An 18,207-nucleotide genomic window follows, 5' to 3' on the forward strand; every position below is an offset into this window, starting at 1 on the left:
TGGAAAAAGTCTAGTTGTTTACCCTTCTAGAAAACTGTCCTAAACCACCTTGACAGATTTTTTATAAAGGGCGAGATGGTAAATATTCTAGGCTTTGTGGGCCAAGACGCCACATGCTCTTTTCATTAAAGTGGGAAAGCAGCCTTAGATGATGCATGAATGAATGAGCATGAGCTAGGCTGCATTCACGGGCCAGACACAATAGACAGCAGGTTGGATTTGGATGTGGGCCAGTTTGCCAGCCCCTGGCTTGGATGATAAATTGCTTCAGGGGCAGTGAGGCTTAGCGGAAAGAGGGTGGGCTTTGGATCCAAAATGACCGGGAAATGAGGCATGGCATTGCCGCACAACTGTGTGGTTTAGACTGCACAGGGAGGTCGCTGCACCTTTCTCAGTCTCGGTTTAATCATCTAAAAATTGGAAAAATAACCACTGATTTATTTATAAGGATCAGTTACAAACAATGTGATGCACCTGGGACCGAGCCCACTGCTCTCAGCACCCTCAGCACAACTCTTCCTCTGGGAAGCCCGTAGAGCAGAGGTCTTGCCTGGGTCCCCTGGAACCAGACTATCTGAGTTCATATGCTGTGCTATCACTCTGTAGTCAGGTGACCTTGGGCAAAACACTCAAGTTCTCTGTGTTTGTCAAAGGAAGATAATAGTAAATAAAGGAAGATAATAGTAAATAACTTAAGGGTTGTTGTGAGGATGGAGTACGACAACACACACACACACACAAAGTGCTTAGTGTATTCCTGGCACAGAATGCACAGTGGTTATTACATGGTGGCACCCCACACTTCAGAGCCTCTTAGCAAAGTCACATAAACACTGGGCATCAGGAGGTCTGCACGCTGACTTGGATTTACCATTAACAATCTGGCTGTCCTTTGGTAAGTCACATTCCATCTCTGGGCCTCAGAGTCCTCATTCTTTTTTTTTTTTAAAGATTTAATTATTTATTTATTTCTCTCCCCTTTTCCCCCCACCCCGGTTGTCTCTTCTCTCTGTCTGTTTGCTGCGTGTTCTTCTTTGTCTGCTTCTGTTGTCGTCAGCGGCATGGGAATCTGTGTTTCTTTCTGTTGTGTCATCTTGTTGTGTCAGCTCTCCATGTGTGCGGCACCATTCCTGGGCAGGCTGCACTTTCTTTTGTGCTGGGCGGCTCTCCTTACAGGGCACACTCCTTGCGCGTGGGGCTCCCCTGCGTGGCAGGGCACTCCTTGCGCACATCAACACTGTGCATGGGCCAGCTCCACACGGATCAAGGAGGCCTGGGATTTGAACCGCGGGCCTCCCACATGGTAGATGGACGCCCTAACCACTGGGCCAAGTCCGCCACCGAGTCCTCATTCTTAAAATGAGGATTTTGTACTAAATACGCCCTTGGATCCCTTCAAGCCCTAAAATTTCATCATTTTAAACTTAAGACTTTCTGACAAGAATATTTTCGTTTAAGAAGTAAAGCAGATGTTTAAAAATACTATATGATGCTATTTGTTAGTATTATAAAAATTAGTATTATAAAAAGTTAGTATTATAAAAATCTTTTATCACTGATAATTTTATACCTGAAGCAATTTGATAATAGGTAATTTCAAAAATTAAGTGGTTAAAAAAAATCTACTAAAACCCAAAGGACACAGTTTCCATGGTCGAAGGATTTTTACAATCCTAGCATTGGGAATGAACAGGAATGGATTCTGAATTTTGTTGTTTTTAGTATTCTCTGAGGGTAGGATCAAAGCAAACGAACTTGACAGAGAAGATCTCCAAGAGTTGCCTGGATTCCTGAGAGAGGCTGGAGAATCTCTCAAAAATCTTCGAGTAATTAGAAGTGATTCTCATTTGTATGAGATTACGTCAGTGTGAATGTGCTGTCAAATAGGAAAATAGATGCAATCCCTCAAGGAATTAGAGTCAAACCTCACCAAATCAGATGGTTTGCTCCCAGTTTAATTAAGTGGCCCAAAGTTTTAACACCTGTCTAACACTAAGATTCTCTGTTTAGTAAAGAGGGCATAACGACGAGGAGTCATGTGGAACAACTTATTTGTGGAAGATGCCCCCAACCCCTGCCCCAAGCAAATCCATTTACCCACCAGTACTTTTCCTGCAGGCCTGCTGGTTGCATTCTTGGAATTCTGGAGGTCTGGGTTCATGATCACACAGGCACTGGTCTTGGTCTTTGGTTTTATTGTCCTTTGAGGAGACACAATGTACAGTCCTCTTCTGAAGGCCACCTCCACAGGAAGTGGTGCACTGAAAGAGAGAGGAGGCACAGAAAGAGTCAGTATGCTTCCCCAGGATCACCAGGGGGCACCAGCAGAACACCTCTTACTCTGCTGTGGTTGGGTATGGAAGACTTGAATACCCAAAACCTTTTGGAAAGGTGCTAATAATTTGGAATTGTAAGTTTAGAAACCAGTCCTGTATTATATGGTTGTGTAGATTGAACGGACTTAATTAACTCTCAGGTTCTCTGAAAAATGTGCTCCTCTTTCCATATTTCAGAAAGGCTTCTTGCCCCTGCTGCATGGCTGTAACATTTTATCTAGGCACCCAGATTAATAAAATGGAGCCCTGTCCCCACAACCTGAAATAATTTATCCAGGGGAGGGTCCCCAAATCAATATGGCGTAAGCAGTCCTTTCCTTGGGAATTTGGAATGGTGATTCAGCAAGAGATTCCATGCAAACTTGGGCATGGTCGGTGGCCATATTTCCTACCAAGTGGGCTAGAGAAGGAAAGAAAAGCAGATGATAGAAAGCACAAGAAGAATGAAGCATATGCTTAGAGAAGAATGGAAATGAGAGACTGAACACTTAAAGGATTCATATACTTGATTTTGGTTAAAACTCCCAACCAAAAAACTCATCATGACTATATGGAATGAAACATCCAGATAGAGGTTAAATTGTAAGCAAAATAGAAGAAAAAATAACATGGGCTCTGGTGTTTCATTTCTCCAGACTATTTGTGATTTGAGATTAAGGATCAGATGTGAAGAAAGGAGATGGAGCTACCAGGAAAACTAAGATTAGGGTCTAAAGAGAAGTGGGAAGGGAAGACCATGGTGGAATGGAGAAAGAGTTTGGAATGGAGGTAGGGAGAGTGCCTAGAATGGAGCCTGGGTAAGGAGCAGAGCAGAAATGGGTCCTAGCTATATTATGTGTGGTTACATGTCACCCTCTCAGATAAGGTTCCTCTGTAGTGTCATGTGTGGCTGCCTGGCGGCAGAAAAGAGATTCTCTGACCTGAGAAAGCAGCTTAAATAAGATGATTCTTAGCAGTAGCAGATAGTGTATTTGAACACATACTCTTATGATTTACATTCTATTTAATATTTTTTTACTTTAAATCTCATACTATTAAAATTGCTTAGAAGGCAGAAACCGGTTCCTCTTTTTTTGTCCTGTGCATCAGGAGAGAGGCATGCTAGACACATCTGGACAGTCATTAAATATTCATTGATTGGTTGGCTGGAGGACTGCAGCAAGGTACGTATGGGAAAAATTTCCATTTATATTTATATTAGGCTCTATAAAATAGGCCCAAATTATTAGAGTTTCCATTTGAAATCTTACTGCATATCCAGCTCACTAGACAAAGAGAACACTCACGATGGGAAACCGCCAAGAAACTCAGAATATTCATACCAAACCCTGTATCCCTCAGAGACCTCCAATACAGGGACTAGGAGGAGAAGCATCATATTTTTCTTAGCATTCACTGTTTTGTTTCATTCTACTCTTCACAAAGCCTCTAGAGCATGGTGATCAGCATGGAACCTCATGTTTGTGTTATAAACTCAGAGCTTTCTGTTACTAAAACTGAAGGTAATTGTATTCAGTGAATTCATATCAAATTCTCTATGCACATGGACAAGAAACAGTAAGAAATGACTACTGAGTTGATTTTGCATAAATAAAGGTCTTCAACAAAGGATAAATAAGGGAAATTAAGTCAGAACATGATAAAAAGAATACTAAGATTCTGGAGACTTGGACATTTTGACTTACTGCATACTATCTTGAACCATTCACATAACCTCTCTATTTCTTCCTATGTAAAATAAGGTTGGAAGATGAAGACCAAATGCCTTTCTTTCCTGCTTTCTGTTTCTAAGGGTCTGGTACTGAGGTTCTGGTGGAACAAAGGCTGGGCTGGTTCTGGTGGTGATGTCATTCAGGTTGTCTTGGGAAGGGTGAATTAAGATGGAAGAACTAATTCCAAGTCAAGCATAAATGTCAATAGAAGAGGTCACTGTCCATGCATTTATTAGCCAATGGATCTTAGTATTTTGGAGCAAAGCCCTTCCATCCTCTACAGTTAGCTTATTTCTTTTTGAGAAACAGTTTTTGGCCTTCTATTGGGCTTAGCAGGGACCAAACACTTAACCATGGGCCACCAAGTTACCATGAAACCTGAATTGCCCATCATGAACTGGATGTTGTTTGATCCACTAAGCCATAAAGCACAGCATCACTCCATCATTAAATGGAAGTTGTATATATGAAATGGGGCTTGAGTAGCCCCTGAAAACACAAGTAAGTAATGCAAGAAATTGGCCCAATTGCCCACAGCCTCCACTCCTACCACATCACCGCTTCTTTCCCAGCTGATAGCTATGGTCTCCTTGTGAGTTCCCCATTACTGTTGACCAAAGAAGAGAAAACTCAGGCCTGGTTTACAGATGTTTCTATATGATATAGAGGTGCAACTTGAAATTGGACAGCTGTATAACACCACAGCCACTTTCTGGAATATCACTGAAAAACATGGGTAAAGGGAAATAATAATAGTGGGCAGAACTTTGAGCAATAGACCTTGTTGTTCATTTTGCTTGGAAGGAGAAATGGCTGGAGGTCCCTTTGTATACCAATTCATGGGCCATGGCCAATGGTGTGGATGGATGGTCAAGAACTTGGAAGGAAAATGATTGGAAAATTGCTGACAAAGTTGTCTCTGTGGAAAGATATGTGGATAGACCTTTCTGAATGGGCAAAAACATGAAGGTGCCACCAGAGGGTGACTTCAGAGAGGAGGATTTTAATAATCAAGTGGCTGGGATGACCCCTTTTGTGGATAACAGTTGGCCTCTTTCCCCAGCCACTCCCGTTATTGCTCATGGGCTCAGGAATAAAGTGGTCATAGGTAGGGATGGAGGTTATGCATGGGCTCAGCAACATGGACTTCTATTCATCAAGGCTGACCTGGCTACAACCACTGCTGAGTGTTCAATCTTCCATCAGCAGAGATACTCATTCCCCTATATGACACCATTTCCAGAGGTAATCAGCCTACTACCTTCTGGTAGGTTGATTACATTGGACCACTTTCATCATGGAAGAGGCAACACTTTCTTCTTACTGAAATAGACATGTACTCTCAATACAGATTTGCTTTCCCTGCATGTAATGCTTCTGGAAAAACTACCATCCAGGGATTTGCAGAACACCCTATCCATCATCATGGCATTGCACATAGCATTGCTTCTGATCAAGGAACCTGGTTCATAGTAAATGATGTGCAGGACATGGTCATGTAATTCACTGGCCTTACCATGTTCCCCACATCTGGAAGTAACTAGATTGATAGAACAGTTGAATTACCTTTTGAAGACTCAGTTAAGGTGCCACCTGTGTGGTAGTACCTTATAGGGCTGGGGCAATGTTCTTGAGGAAGCTGTATATGCTCTAAATCAGCATCTACCCTGTGGTTCTCTTTCTCCCAAAGCCAGGATTCACAGGTTCAGGAATCAAGGGGCAGAAATGGTAGTAGCACCACTCACTATTACCCTTAGTGACCCACTAGAAAAAATTGTGCTTCCTGCCCCTGCATCCTTAAGCTCTGCTGGTTTACAGATCTTAGGTCCTATAGGAGGATTGTTTCTATGAGGAGAAACAGCAATGATTCCACTAATCTGGAAGTTAAGACTGCTACCTGACCACTTTGGGCTCCTCATGCCTCTGAATCAAAGGCAAAGAAGGGAATTATTGTACGGGCTATGAGGACTGATCCTGACTATCAAGGGAAATAGGACAGCTACTGCACAATGGAGGTAAAGAAGAGTTTGCCTGGAATATAGGAGATCCCTTAGGGCATCTCTTAGTACTGCAAAGCCCTGTGATTAAATTCAGTAGAAAACTGCAACAATCCCATCCAGGCAAGACTACTAATGGGCCAGAACCTTCAGAAATGAAGGTTTGGGTCACCCCACCAGGCAAAGAATCATGACCAGCTAAGATGCTTGCTGGAGGGTAAAGGGAATATAGAATGGTTAGTGGAAGAAAGTACTTATAAATATGAGTGATGACTGTGACCAGTCGCAGAAAAAATACCTGTGATGGCTATGCGTACTTTTTTTCTTGTTTTGTTATGAATATGTTTGTATATATAGATAAAACAAATACCTTCATTTTCTTCCCTATCTTATTCCCTTATCATATTACATAAGTTACATTATCTTTATGCAATATTGCTTAAGTTACAGGATTTCAGGCTTAAGACTATTACCCAAAGACTTGCATCTTTTCTAGGGGAAAGGGTTGAGTATGTTTCAGTTATACGCAGGCCAGTTGAATTATGTTATGTGAAAGTGTAACTATCTATTGTCCTTATTTAGAGTTTAAGTATTGTTTAAGAAGTGGGTACCAGATTGACAAGGAGTGGACCTTGATGGCTAATTTTATGAGTCAGCTTGGTTAGGTTATGGTGTCTAGGTTTTTGTCAAGCATTAGCTTGATTGTTACTGTTGAGGGTATTTCATGGATTTAAATCATTAGTCAGTTGATTGCATTTATGGCTGATTACATCTATAATCATCAAAGGCAATTGCCTTCAGTACTGAGAGAACTCTCATCCAATCAGTTGAAGTTCTTAAAGGGAGAACTGATGATTTATTTCTACTTTAGTCAGCCAGTTTCTCCTGGAGAATTCAACATTGCCAACTTGTGGACTGACCTATGGAATTCACACTTGCCAATTCCACAGCAGCATGAGCCAATTCCTAAAATAAATCTCTTAATATTTTGCATGCGCTCACACATATATATCCTGTTGATTTTGTTTCCCTGGAGAACCCTGACTAATATATCAGAGCTCAACAGAAAATCAGTACTAAGACCACTCTGTAAAAGCTGTAGAAGAGGTATATGAAGATGAGATTCTGTTACTGCTACCACCCAACTAACATAGGTCAAATGGAGAAATAGGAAGAATAACCATTTTGATATTTCATATCTAATGCAAACATCATGTTTTTTAATTTTATTTTTGCAATTACTATTAACATATAGCTGACACTGTTCTAAGGACAAAGTAAATATACTGGAGTTCAAACCTTGCAACAAACATAAGATTTGTTTCCTAATTTTACTGATGTAGAAATAGATTCCCTCCCCCATTTCTTTCCCTTTTTATTACAGCATTTGTAGGCCTTACTATGGAGACTCATACCCTTCAGATTTGGGTAATTTTCTTGTGTTATTTTTTTCATAATTCCCTCCCTACTATTTTTCCATTCTTCCTTTTTGAAATCTTGTTTTTGAAGTTATACCTTCTGACCTGATCCTCTAATTTATCTTTTCTCTTTTCTTTGTTCTCCTTTTCTTGAGACAGTACCTCAAATTATTTTCCCAATTCTTCTATTTAAGTCTTATTTCTGCTATTTAAAAAATGTTTAAGTATTCCATTTATTCTCTGAATATGGTTTTTATAAAGCTTCATGTTCTTATGTCATAGATTCAGTCTATTATCTCCCTGAAGAGATTATAGTGGTTTTTTTTTTGAGGGATAGTTGTTCTTTCTTGCATCTTCTCTTATTTCCTTTAATTTTCTTTTGTTCTGTTTGTTTTTCTATTTTGCCCTTCACATCATGTTTAAGAATGAGGAACCTAAGAGCTTACTGGAAGCACTTATTGAGTGGTAGTTTAATATAAGGGTGATCAGGAAGAGAGTCTATTATTAAGGTTTTTTCCTCTTGCAGCTAAGCCAGTCCCCTGCTTTTGTGGAGCTCAGTGGTGGAAGGAGGACATAATACTATTTACTGTGAATATTTTCATTTAATCTTCCATCTTTTGGTTTTCAAGATGAGCCCTCTTGACCCCACCACTTGGGCCTTTATCCAGGGTCTCTCTGGGTTACCTCTCCAGAGAAAAGATCTCCAACCTGTGGTTAGGTTGTAGGGGAGGATCTAAAGATCCAGTTGCTTCTCTTATGAACTTTTAACCAACTTCCACTTCCCCTCCAACCTCTTTCCTGTCTTTGGAGGTGCCTGAGAATCTGCTTCCTTCTCAGAATTCCTGCTATGGACAGTTAGCTTTTAGCTTTCCCTGGTATGCTAATTCTGTTGTAATTTTGGCCATCTGCTATCATCTTGCAAAATTTCATTGACTCCTCTTCCTGCTGTTGTCTCCTATCTTCTTCTTTATCTTTGTGGGTCTTTTGCCTTTTTGCTTTGTTTTCATATACCTTTACTGGTTAGCTGATAGAGTTTTGAGAACAAAGGAACTTGTGTGTGTTCAATCCATCATGTCTTACTGAAAGTCTCTAACTTGTATTTTTCACTTAATAATAAAGCACAGAGGTCAGGAGCAATTCCAAAGATTCAATTGGTAGTGTAAGCCCACTGAATTTTTTTATATGCATGATTGATGAATTCTTTAAGGTTCTTCCAAAGAACCTTCAACCCATGTCTACAGAAATTTCGAGCTGCTGCTGTTGGAAATTTTTACATTTCATCAATAAATACCTACCTCATTTTTAAATGGACCACACTATAATTCATTAATCAATTAATTAACCACCCAGCTCTTTCATCAATGGCATTTAGCTTATTTTCAGGAATGACTATTACAAACAACATGGCAAAGAATGTCCTTCACAGCCAACTAGGATTACCTTTGATCATATATTTGTGGCTAAATTACTAGAGATTGAATTCGCTGGGCCAGATAGTGTATACATTTTAAGTTTCTCACTGATTTAATACTTTCTGCTCTAACTTCAAACAGGTTCTACTGGTCTCTCTCTTCTCTTCTGGGTTCCACTGCTTTCAGCTAATTGCTTCTGTTGTTTTTCCTCTCTCTGTATTCATTCCATATATGTTGTAGATTAATATTATTTATGAATTCCAAAAAGAGATATTAATTATGTTTGTAAATTGGTCAGTTCCTCTGGGTATGACACCTTTTAATTGTGCTAGATTCAGCTGAGATATTTTGATTAAATTATGTTAAGATTAGGGCTTTGAATGTAGATGCAGTGCATTCCCCCCAGCGTGGGACATGACACCCGGGGATGAGCCTCCCTGGCACCGAGGGATCACTACCACATACCAGCTGAAACTAGAAACTAGCAACTAGAAAATGACCTTGAATTAAAGGTTCAATATGGATCAGCAGAATATCCCTGTCTACATATAATAACATGACTTCAAAATACTGTCTGACCTAATGTAAGGGGGAAATGGAAAGGAGAAATGAGATTATAAGGCTATGAGTCTCTAAAAAAGAGTCTGGAGGTTGTCAGAAGGAATGCCCTTATGCACAACTGAGCAGAGTCTAAGAGACAGATAAAGTAGATACAACCCCAGGTATTGGTTCTTTTGAGGGATAAAGAGACCCACGGGTTCTATGGTCATGGCAGATGGGGTTCACTGCCATGGCAGATGGCCCTTCTTTGGAGCTGGTGTTTCTGCATGATGGAATTGGACTCAGAGGGGATCTCTTCTCACAAGACTTGCAGGTTACTTTATTGGAATTGTAGTTGGTGCTGGGGTTTAAGATATATTTAGGGGATTTGAATCTCTGGACTGATAATATGACACCCAGGCCCAGAGCCTCAACAGACTTCAGCTCCTACACTTTGATTTATTGGACTTACTCCACTCAGCTAACATGGAGTTGAAGAAGGTCAACCACCACACCATGGAGCCTAGAGTGTCTACAACTGAAAGCAGGAGGAGTGCATCCAGTATCCATGTGGAATCTAAGCCCCCACTTGACATAGATGTGCAATGGACACAACCAATCCAATGTCCACAGAGAAAATGTGGAATGGGTGTGGGAAGGGTAGCCATGGTGGCTGCTGGGTTTGGGGAATGGGAGGAAGAGATGAGATGTGGAGGCGTTTTTGGGACGTGGAGTTGTCCTGGGTGGTGCTTCACGGACAATTATGGGACATTGTAGATCCCCCCAGGGCCCACTGGATGTAACGTGGGAGAGTGTGGGCTATGATGTGGACCATTGACTACGGGGTGCAGTGATGCTCAGAGATGTACTTACTGGGTGTAATGGATGTGTCATGATGATGGGAGAGAGTGTTGCTGTGGGGGGAGTAGGGGGTGGGGGTGGTGGGGTTGATTGGGACCTCATATTTTTTGAATGTAATTTTTATAAATAAATAAATAATTTTTAAAAAAAAGATTAGGGCTTTGATTCAACCAAGTCAGTAGAAGTGTAAGTCCCTGCCCCCTGACATTTACTCAAGGAGAACACAGAAACAGATACATGAGAAAATAGGGAGAGAGCTCCATAGACATGGAGAGGATCCTACAGCCCTGGGAATAGAGATGAGCCATTAGTCTGATAGTTTGCAGCTGAAAAACACAGAGCAGCTGAGCCCTATGCCAACCCACAGCTGAGTTGGGAAGAAGCTGGGCCCATGGAGCCTTAAGAGGAAAGAGGAAGGCTGAACCCTTGCAGATATCACCCGCCATCTTGCATCAACATGTGGCACAAACTGGGTGAGAAAATACCTCTTATGGTAACTTGAGCTCTTTAGGGCCTTATAACTGTAAGCTTTTACCCCAAATAAATACCCTTTATAAAAGCCAACAGATTTCTAGTACTTTGCATAAGCACCCCCTTGGCTGACTAATACAATATATAAAGAACTCCAATAATAGGATTAAGATCCATCCTGAATGAGGTGGATCACACCTTAACTGAAGTAGCTGCATCAAAAGTCCAACTTAGAGGGAAACGGACTTCCCTCTGGATAGGGTGTCCGCCTACCACATGGAAGGTCCGTGGTTCAAACCCCGGGCCTCCTTGACCCATATGGAGCTGGCCCATGCACAGTGCTGATGCGCGCAAAGAGTGCCCTGCCATGCAGAGGTGTCCTCCACGTAGGGGAGCCCCACGCGCAAGGATTGCGCCCCGTAAGGAGAGCCGCCCAGCGCAGAAGAATGTGTAGCCTGCCCAAGAATGGCACCGCACACACAGAGAGCTGACACAACAAGATGACGCAACAAAAAGAAACACAGATTCCCAGTGCCGCTGATAAGGAACACAGAGCAAATGAACACAGAAAGCAGACAACTGGGGAGAAAAAGAAATAAATCTTTTTTTAAAAAAAAGACCAACTTAGAATGGATTCACACTCACTGGAATGGATTAACTTTAAGAACTTGTTTTTCTGGGGTATGTACAATTTTGAACCACCACACAAGTAATGAAGAAATGCACTGGAAAGCTGGCAAAAGAACAGCCACCATCACAAAATCTCACAACATACATCCTCAGTGCTACCTAAATGTCAAAATGAAGAACATGATGTATTCCTACAGGCAAATAGAGATGTTTTTGGAAATTTTCTTTTCCCAGTGTGCAATCTAAGAGCTTGATATGCTTCACACATAATTGCTATTATTATATTTACTGGCCTATCATCATCATTTCTGTTAGTGAGAAATTTGCATCATCCAGCTCTCCTTTACAATGAATGATGAAGTATTAGGTCAGGGAAGTGGCAATGAAACTTAAAAATATTCATTTACAGTTTTTAATCTTCCATGACATTTTGTGTCCCCCAATGGGTTCACATTTGTAACATTTTCACGATGATTTTCATCATATCAAAATTTCCCTTCTAATGATCTCAGATGATTTGGTTAATGATGCTTATGTTGTTATACAGAGCTTCAGGGTATTTATGAAGAGCCTCCTCCTGAAGCACGTCTTTATTCATGTGGTATAATTGTCTCAGGCTGTGAAAACAAAGGTGGATGAGGAGATTGGTTTTGGAATGACTAAATTTTTAATAAATGGTAAATAAAGTTGATTTCTAAGGGATGTATTATAAGATGCTTAGACATTCAGTGATAAGTTACATTTTATGAAAAAATGTAACTGCACATGATGTTTTCTGTTGTTTACAGGACCCACAGGGCCTGGCAGATGCTTACTTAGTAAGCTACATAAGCAGAAGCTTTCCCTGATGCCAGTCTCCTTTGACAATTCATCATGAATTGAAGGAAATAGCATATTCATAGAAAGTACTATGAAAATAATAAAATACGTATCTTTTATTTGTTGCAGACTGATTGACTGAATGCACATTCTCCCTTTAGCAGTAACAAATCATCTCACTCTTCCTGGATTACAGAGTGGGTGTCAATTGGTCCAAAGACCAGCACAGCTTTAAGTTGGGTCAATCAGTGGGAGCTCTTTGAGAAATACAAGCCAGAAATCAAATACCTGGGGCCTCTCTGATGTTCATGATATGTCCTATAGCTCTACACTAGACAAGTTACTTAAACTCTGTCAGCCTCCATTTCTTCACCCATAAAATATGAACAAAGCACTATCTATTGAATAGGGCTGTTGTAAAGATTAAATGAGATAAATTACATGGAGTTCTCAGCAGAGCATCTGGTCGAGAGCAAAGGACTCAGTAAATGGTGTGTTAGTTTCCTAGGGCTGCTGGACCTATTACCACACACTGAGTGGCCTAATGCAATAGAAATTTATTCATTTGCAGTTCTGGATGCCAGAGGTTTGAAATCAAGGTGTTGGCAGGACCGAGTTCCCTCTGAAACCTGTAGGGGAGAATCCTTCCTTGCCTCTTCTAGCTTCTATTGATTACCAGGAACACTTGGAGTTGCTTGGCTTGTAGATGCAGCACTCCAATCTCTTCCACCTTCAAATGGCTGTCTTTTTCCCTGTGCGTCTGTCTTCACATGACATTCCCCTCTTTGTGTCTGTGTCTCTTCTCTTCTTAGAAGAACAATAGACCTATTGGATTAGCCACCCACCCGCTAATTCAGTATGATCCCATCATAAGTTTGTTATATCTGCAAAGACCCTATTTCCAAATGACATCACAGTCACAGGTACTGGGGGTTAGAACTTCAATATATTTTTGCAGGGGACACAATTCAACCCATAACAAATGTAACCCTTATTATCAGTACTGGTGGATACATACTGGTTTAAATACTTTGGGAAACACCAGCTGGCTGAGGTAAAGACCTGCCTGGAGGTAAGTGTAGCCTCTGCTCGGGCCTGGCCGGGTGGAGAGATCTGCAGCTGGTGCTGATCCGTGGGCTCTCATAATGGCCCCAGCACTAGAAGGAGAATATGAGATTCTTAGCTCTAGATCCCACTTCATGTGTGCTACCCTATGGCTTCCCCTTGAGACCTGGTTCTGGTATGTATCTCTGAGCCTGACCTTTACTAGGATGTAGTTGCTGCTGTAGCTCCCAGATTGCCTGCCCCTGGTGTCATGGGTACTTTCCCATGACATTGTCTTGTCTTGGCGCTTTGTTTTGATATGCAAGCCTGCTTGTCTGGCCCCAGAGCTGCCCGCATCCAGCCTGTCTATAAAAGGCATGCTTTGAAGAAGCGTGTGTCCATGTTCAAGAAGCTCTATCAACATGTGATATTTCATCATACAAGAAGATCCTGAGGTTGAGAAAGATTAATAACAGCAAACTCTCAATTCTCAGGTCTAAAATAGATGTGAAAGAGTAGACAAAGTGCATAGTGAAATGCTGCTTTTAGATTTCCTTAGGAAACCTGGATTTAAATATTAGACTCCTTATCATTCTGCATCTAATTAAATTAGCAAAAGACAGGAGTTAACTAATTTTGAGAAGCTTATGGCTAGACTGTATCACTTATGATTTGCTGATAGAAGTGAATATTAATTAGGCATTCATGGACTGTCTAACAAAGTACTGTTTAAGTTATGGTCAATCAACTTGATGGAATATTATTGTGAATAATGGGTTACTATTAAACTTGGTTCAGACTACCTGGGGTGAAAGTGACTTTGAACTATGGTTTTCTTAGAAACCATAGAGATAAGGTGAACATGGAAAGTTACAAAATGCCTTGTCCACTGGGAAGCCGCTGGAGTGTAGCACTAGCTCATACTGGGGACCCTGTGTGTTGACATTTGGCCTTGGGCATGCATGACTAGAATGGTATAAAATAATTGCAGGAAACTGAGGCTGAGGCTTCTCTGTGTTAATGTGTATGGCTCTTGCTTCATGCCAGCCACATACACTCTGTATGGGTCAGGAGGCAAAAGAAGTTTTGCCTTGGGTAGTTGCTGGTCATCCTGAAGAAACAAGGCTGCTGTGTTTATTATATTTCTTGTTTGTATGGTTCAGTACAGCTAAATAAATAAAATATCAGCTTAAAGCCTATTGGGTTAATAAGACTGACTGTTGATTTGAGCCACTGTTTGAATTGATCACGGCAGTGCAGGTGCAATTACGCTGCTATAAACAATGAGAATTACTAGGAATACAGCAATCTGAAATTATTTGGGGGCATTATGTTGGTTATATATGGTTACAATGATAACACAATGAAATACTGCATTGACTTGTATTAGATTTATGATCACAAAAACATACTTGCATAGGAATAAGTTACTTAAAAAAAAGTCAGTAGTTGTTTTAGTTTCCTGGCTGCTAAAGCAAATACCAATCAATGGGTTGGTTTAAACAATGAGAATTTATTGCTCATGGTTTTGAAGCTAGAAGTTCAAAATCAAGGTGTCATCAAGGCAGTACTTTCTCCCAGATAACTGTGGTTTTCTGGTGTTGGAGCCAGCTGTCCTTGGTCCTTGGCTTTTCTGTCACATGGCAACGTACACGGCAGCCTCTCCTGGCTTCTCAGTTCTGTTGACTTCCAGTTTTTGGCTACTTCCTGTGTCTTTCTCCCTTTTTGTGGCCTTCCTATAAGGCCTTCAGTAATAGGATTAAGACCCATCCTGATTCAATTGAACCAACTTTCACTAAGCAACTTAGTCAAAAGGTCCTAGTCACACGGGTTTATACCCACAAGAATGGATATGTTTAAGAACTTGTTTTATCTGGAGTACACAGCTCTAAGTCACCATAGTAGTTAAGGGGTTAGTGTATGAGATGCTCTCAGTCCCCGTATCTTCCAGCCATAGGACCCTTGATTTGCCCCAACAAACTTCATAAAAGCACAACCCGAAGGCCCTTGCCTCATGTCCATGCTGCATGCCTCTCAACTCCTGGATCTGGGCTGCTTGTTACCAGCAATATGAGACCTCTCAATGCCCACACGTGATCAACTCAAAAGTAGGGGGATGTTAGGCCTTCATGGGGAGACTCTTTGTTTAAAACTTTTAAAATTGAAGTTTATTATTCAAACAAGAATGTCCATAAACAATAAGTGTATAACATAAATTGTGAACTTATAAAACAAACATGCAAATCATCATGCAGGGCCATGGGAAGACTCTTTGCCCAACGGGAGACAGGAGCCAGTAGAACAGTCTTCTTCCCTCTTCCCCTGGAGAAATTGCCCTAAGGGCAGTACTTCTTACAGCTTTTAGCAAGCAATCAGTGTTGCACCTGATACCAAGTCTGGTCATGCACCACCTCGTATGTGAGTCACCTGCTTCCCTGCCTCATTTCTCTTTTCCATTACTCTTGCTCCCCTGTGATTGTATTTTCTGATAAAGTATTAGCCACTACCTCAAGACTCTATTTTCTAGAGAAGCCAGGATAACACAAGTTAGAGTGTGAAGTGTCGATGGCAGAATTTTCTGTATTTTTTATATTGATGATACAGTCTTATTTTTGCAATGAATGAACTTTGGGAGAATAATAAATCTTTCTCTCATTTACAGTTCAATTGTTTTGTTTATCTCTCTATCAAATGGGCTGGCCATCTGGCAAATTGGTCTGCGGGTGACCTGAAACTCACTCACTAAGGCAGCTAAGCCTAATCAGCTTTTAGCAGCCTTAGGGGCATTAGATGGCAGAAGCGTAGGAGAATGAAAACATTTAGAATCAAACTGTAAATCAGCCTCTTGAAGCAATGGAGACTTGTAGATATAAGCTTTTGTTTCCAGAGAATGAAATATCACTGCCAACGTACATCTGAATCTACCTCTCTCCAAACTCCTTGACTACGTAAAACCTTCAGAAACCAGCAGGGCCCATGTGCGGCAGCCAGACCTTGGACCTCCTACTTCAGAGACACAGTTGACCAGGCTGGTCTGGCTCAGGCCCCGGGAAGGCAGCTCAACTCTCCTGTTAAGCTGTTGCCATCAGTGCCTGACTCAGCCTAGAGCTTTCAGTATATCGTGTCAGTTTTTTATCATGAGATGTTCCAACACAGGAAAGGGTAGAGCATATTATGAAACTCTACATATGCACAACTCAGCACCAACACATCTCAACTCTGCCTTAATTTCCTTCAGATCTTAAATAATTATTTTGAGGGGTATGTGGGAACCTCTTATGTTTTTTGTTTTTTGTTTTTTTTTTTAAAGATTTATTTATTTATTTAATTTCCCCCCCTCCCCTGGTTGTCTGTTCTTGGTGTCTATTTGTTGCGTCTTGTTTCTTTGTCTGCTTTTGTTTCTTTGTCCGCTTCTGTTGTCGTCAGCGGCACGGGAAGTGTGGGCGGCGCCATTCCTGGGCAGGCTGCTCTTTCTTTTTCACGCTGGGCGGCTTTCCTCACTGGCGCACTCCTTGTGCGTGGGGCTCCCCCACGCGGGGGACACCCTTGCGTGGCACGGCACTCCTTGCGCGCATCAGCACTGCGCATGGCCAGCTCCACACGGGTCGAGGAGGCCCGGGGTTTGAACCGCGGACCTCCCATATGGTAGACGGACGCCCTAACCACTGGGCCAAAGTCCGTTTCCCTCTTATGTTTTTTAATGTAACTTTTTTGTGATCTATGTATCTTCAAAAAAATACAATAAAAAATGAAAAAAAATTAAAAATAAAGTCAGGAGGTAAGAAAAAAAAATAAAGTTAGGAAGAAAAAAAATCATTCTGATAATTAAAGCAATTCAGTCGAAACTGCCTGTGTCCTTTGATTTCATTTATCTCCCTCTCTCTCTAGAGCTAAGCATTATTCTGAATTTGGGGTTCATCATTCCCCATCAGTGCATAACATATTAACCAATTAACAAACATTTATTGAGTTCCTACTACATGCAAGCTCAATGAGGGGAGAGACAGAATAAATAATAGCCACACACGTACAGACACACAAATGAGATATCCCTCTAGATAGAAGAGAGATACAGAGGGTGGTAGAGAGAGGAATAAGGAGGGAGACAATGGCTGAAAGAAAGGAAGGGCAAAAAAAAGAACAGAACAAAAAAAGGAAAGGAAAAATGAAAGGAGAGGGCATAGGCTTATGTGGAAAAAGGCAACATGAAAGTGAAAACAGCAGGTTATAAAGGAGGGTGTACCACATACGCCAGAGCTATAAATGGTTATTTCAAAGTGGTGGGATTATGGATAATATTTTTTCTTTTCATATAGTGTTTTTTCATATAGTTTACAATGAATTTATATTACTTTTGTGATGGAAAGAAAATAAATCCTATTTTCTTTTTTAAAGACTAGAGCAAAATGAAAAGCCTCTAACCAGCTCTTACCAGGTCCCAGGTCCCAGTGGCCCAGTGACAGCATGGGTGCCTGTTGCAGGGTGCAGTGGACACGGGCCTTTTCTTCCAGTCACAGAAGCCTCCTGGACAAGACACTTGTCTCTCCTGTACTCCCCCTCCACAGGTCCTGGAACACTGACACAGAATGGGGACAGGATTAGGTACCCATCACTGGTGACAGTTCCAGGGCTAAGGGAAGATTTTGCTTTCATTTTTATTGGGTACAGTGTCATAAGGAATACTTGTTCTGTAGCATCCTTGCCTGATCTCTTAGGATGATCACTCTACTGATTTTAAGCAGCAGTGGTGAAACACGAATTTATTTAAAATTTATGGTTAGCAATGGCATTCCAAACAGGGAACGCACAATCACAGTGAGATTTTATTCATTCATCTCCTATTAAAATGGGATTAAGTCTTCCTTTCCCACTACATAAAGTTTTAGAAATAAATTTGTCCATATTAGGTACAGTGAAACTGATGGATTTGCTCAAGGTTCTGGTGCATTGACCATAATGCTCACAAA

The 18,207-nt window shown here is 41.1% G+C and overlaps 1 protein-coding gene across 1 annotated transcript in view; it reads right to left on the bottom strand.

The window, feature by feature from the left end:
- The window catches only part of ADAMTS12 (ADAM metallopeptidase with thrombospondin type 1 motif 12), a 392,811-nt gene that overhangs the window by 12,931 nt on the left and 361,673 nt on the right, over positions 1-18,207 (bottom strand). The window contains exons 22-23 of the mRNA XM_058307631.2: positions 17,673-17,816; positions 2,102-2,261 (exon numbers count right to left, since the gene is read on the bottom strand). Of these exons, the coding sequence (XP_058163614.1) occupies positions 2,102-2,261; positions 17,673-17,816 (304 nt within the window). The remainder of the gene's footprint in view (positions 1-2,101; positions 2,262-17,672; positions 17,817-18,207) is intronic.

Source organism: Dasypus novemcinctus, chromosome 2 (genome assembly GCF_030445035.2).
Source record: "Dasypus novemcinctus isolate mDasNov1 chromosome 2, mDasNov1.1.hap2, whole genome shotgun sequence".
NCBI classification, from domain to species: domain Eukaryota; kingdom Metazoa; phylum Chordata; class Mammalia; order Cingulata; family Dasypodidae; genus Dasypus; species Dasypus novemcinctus.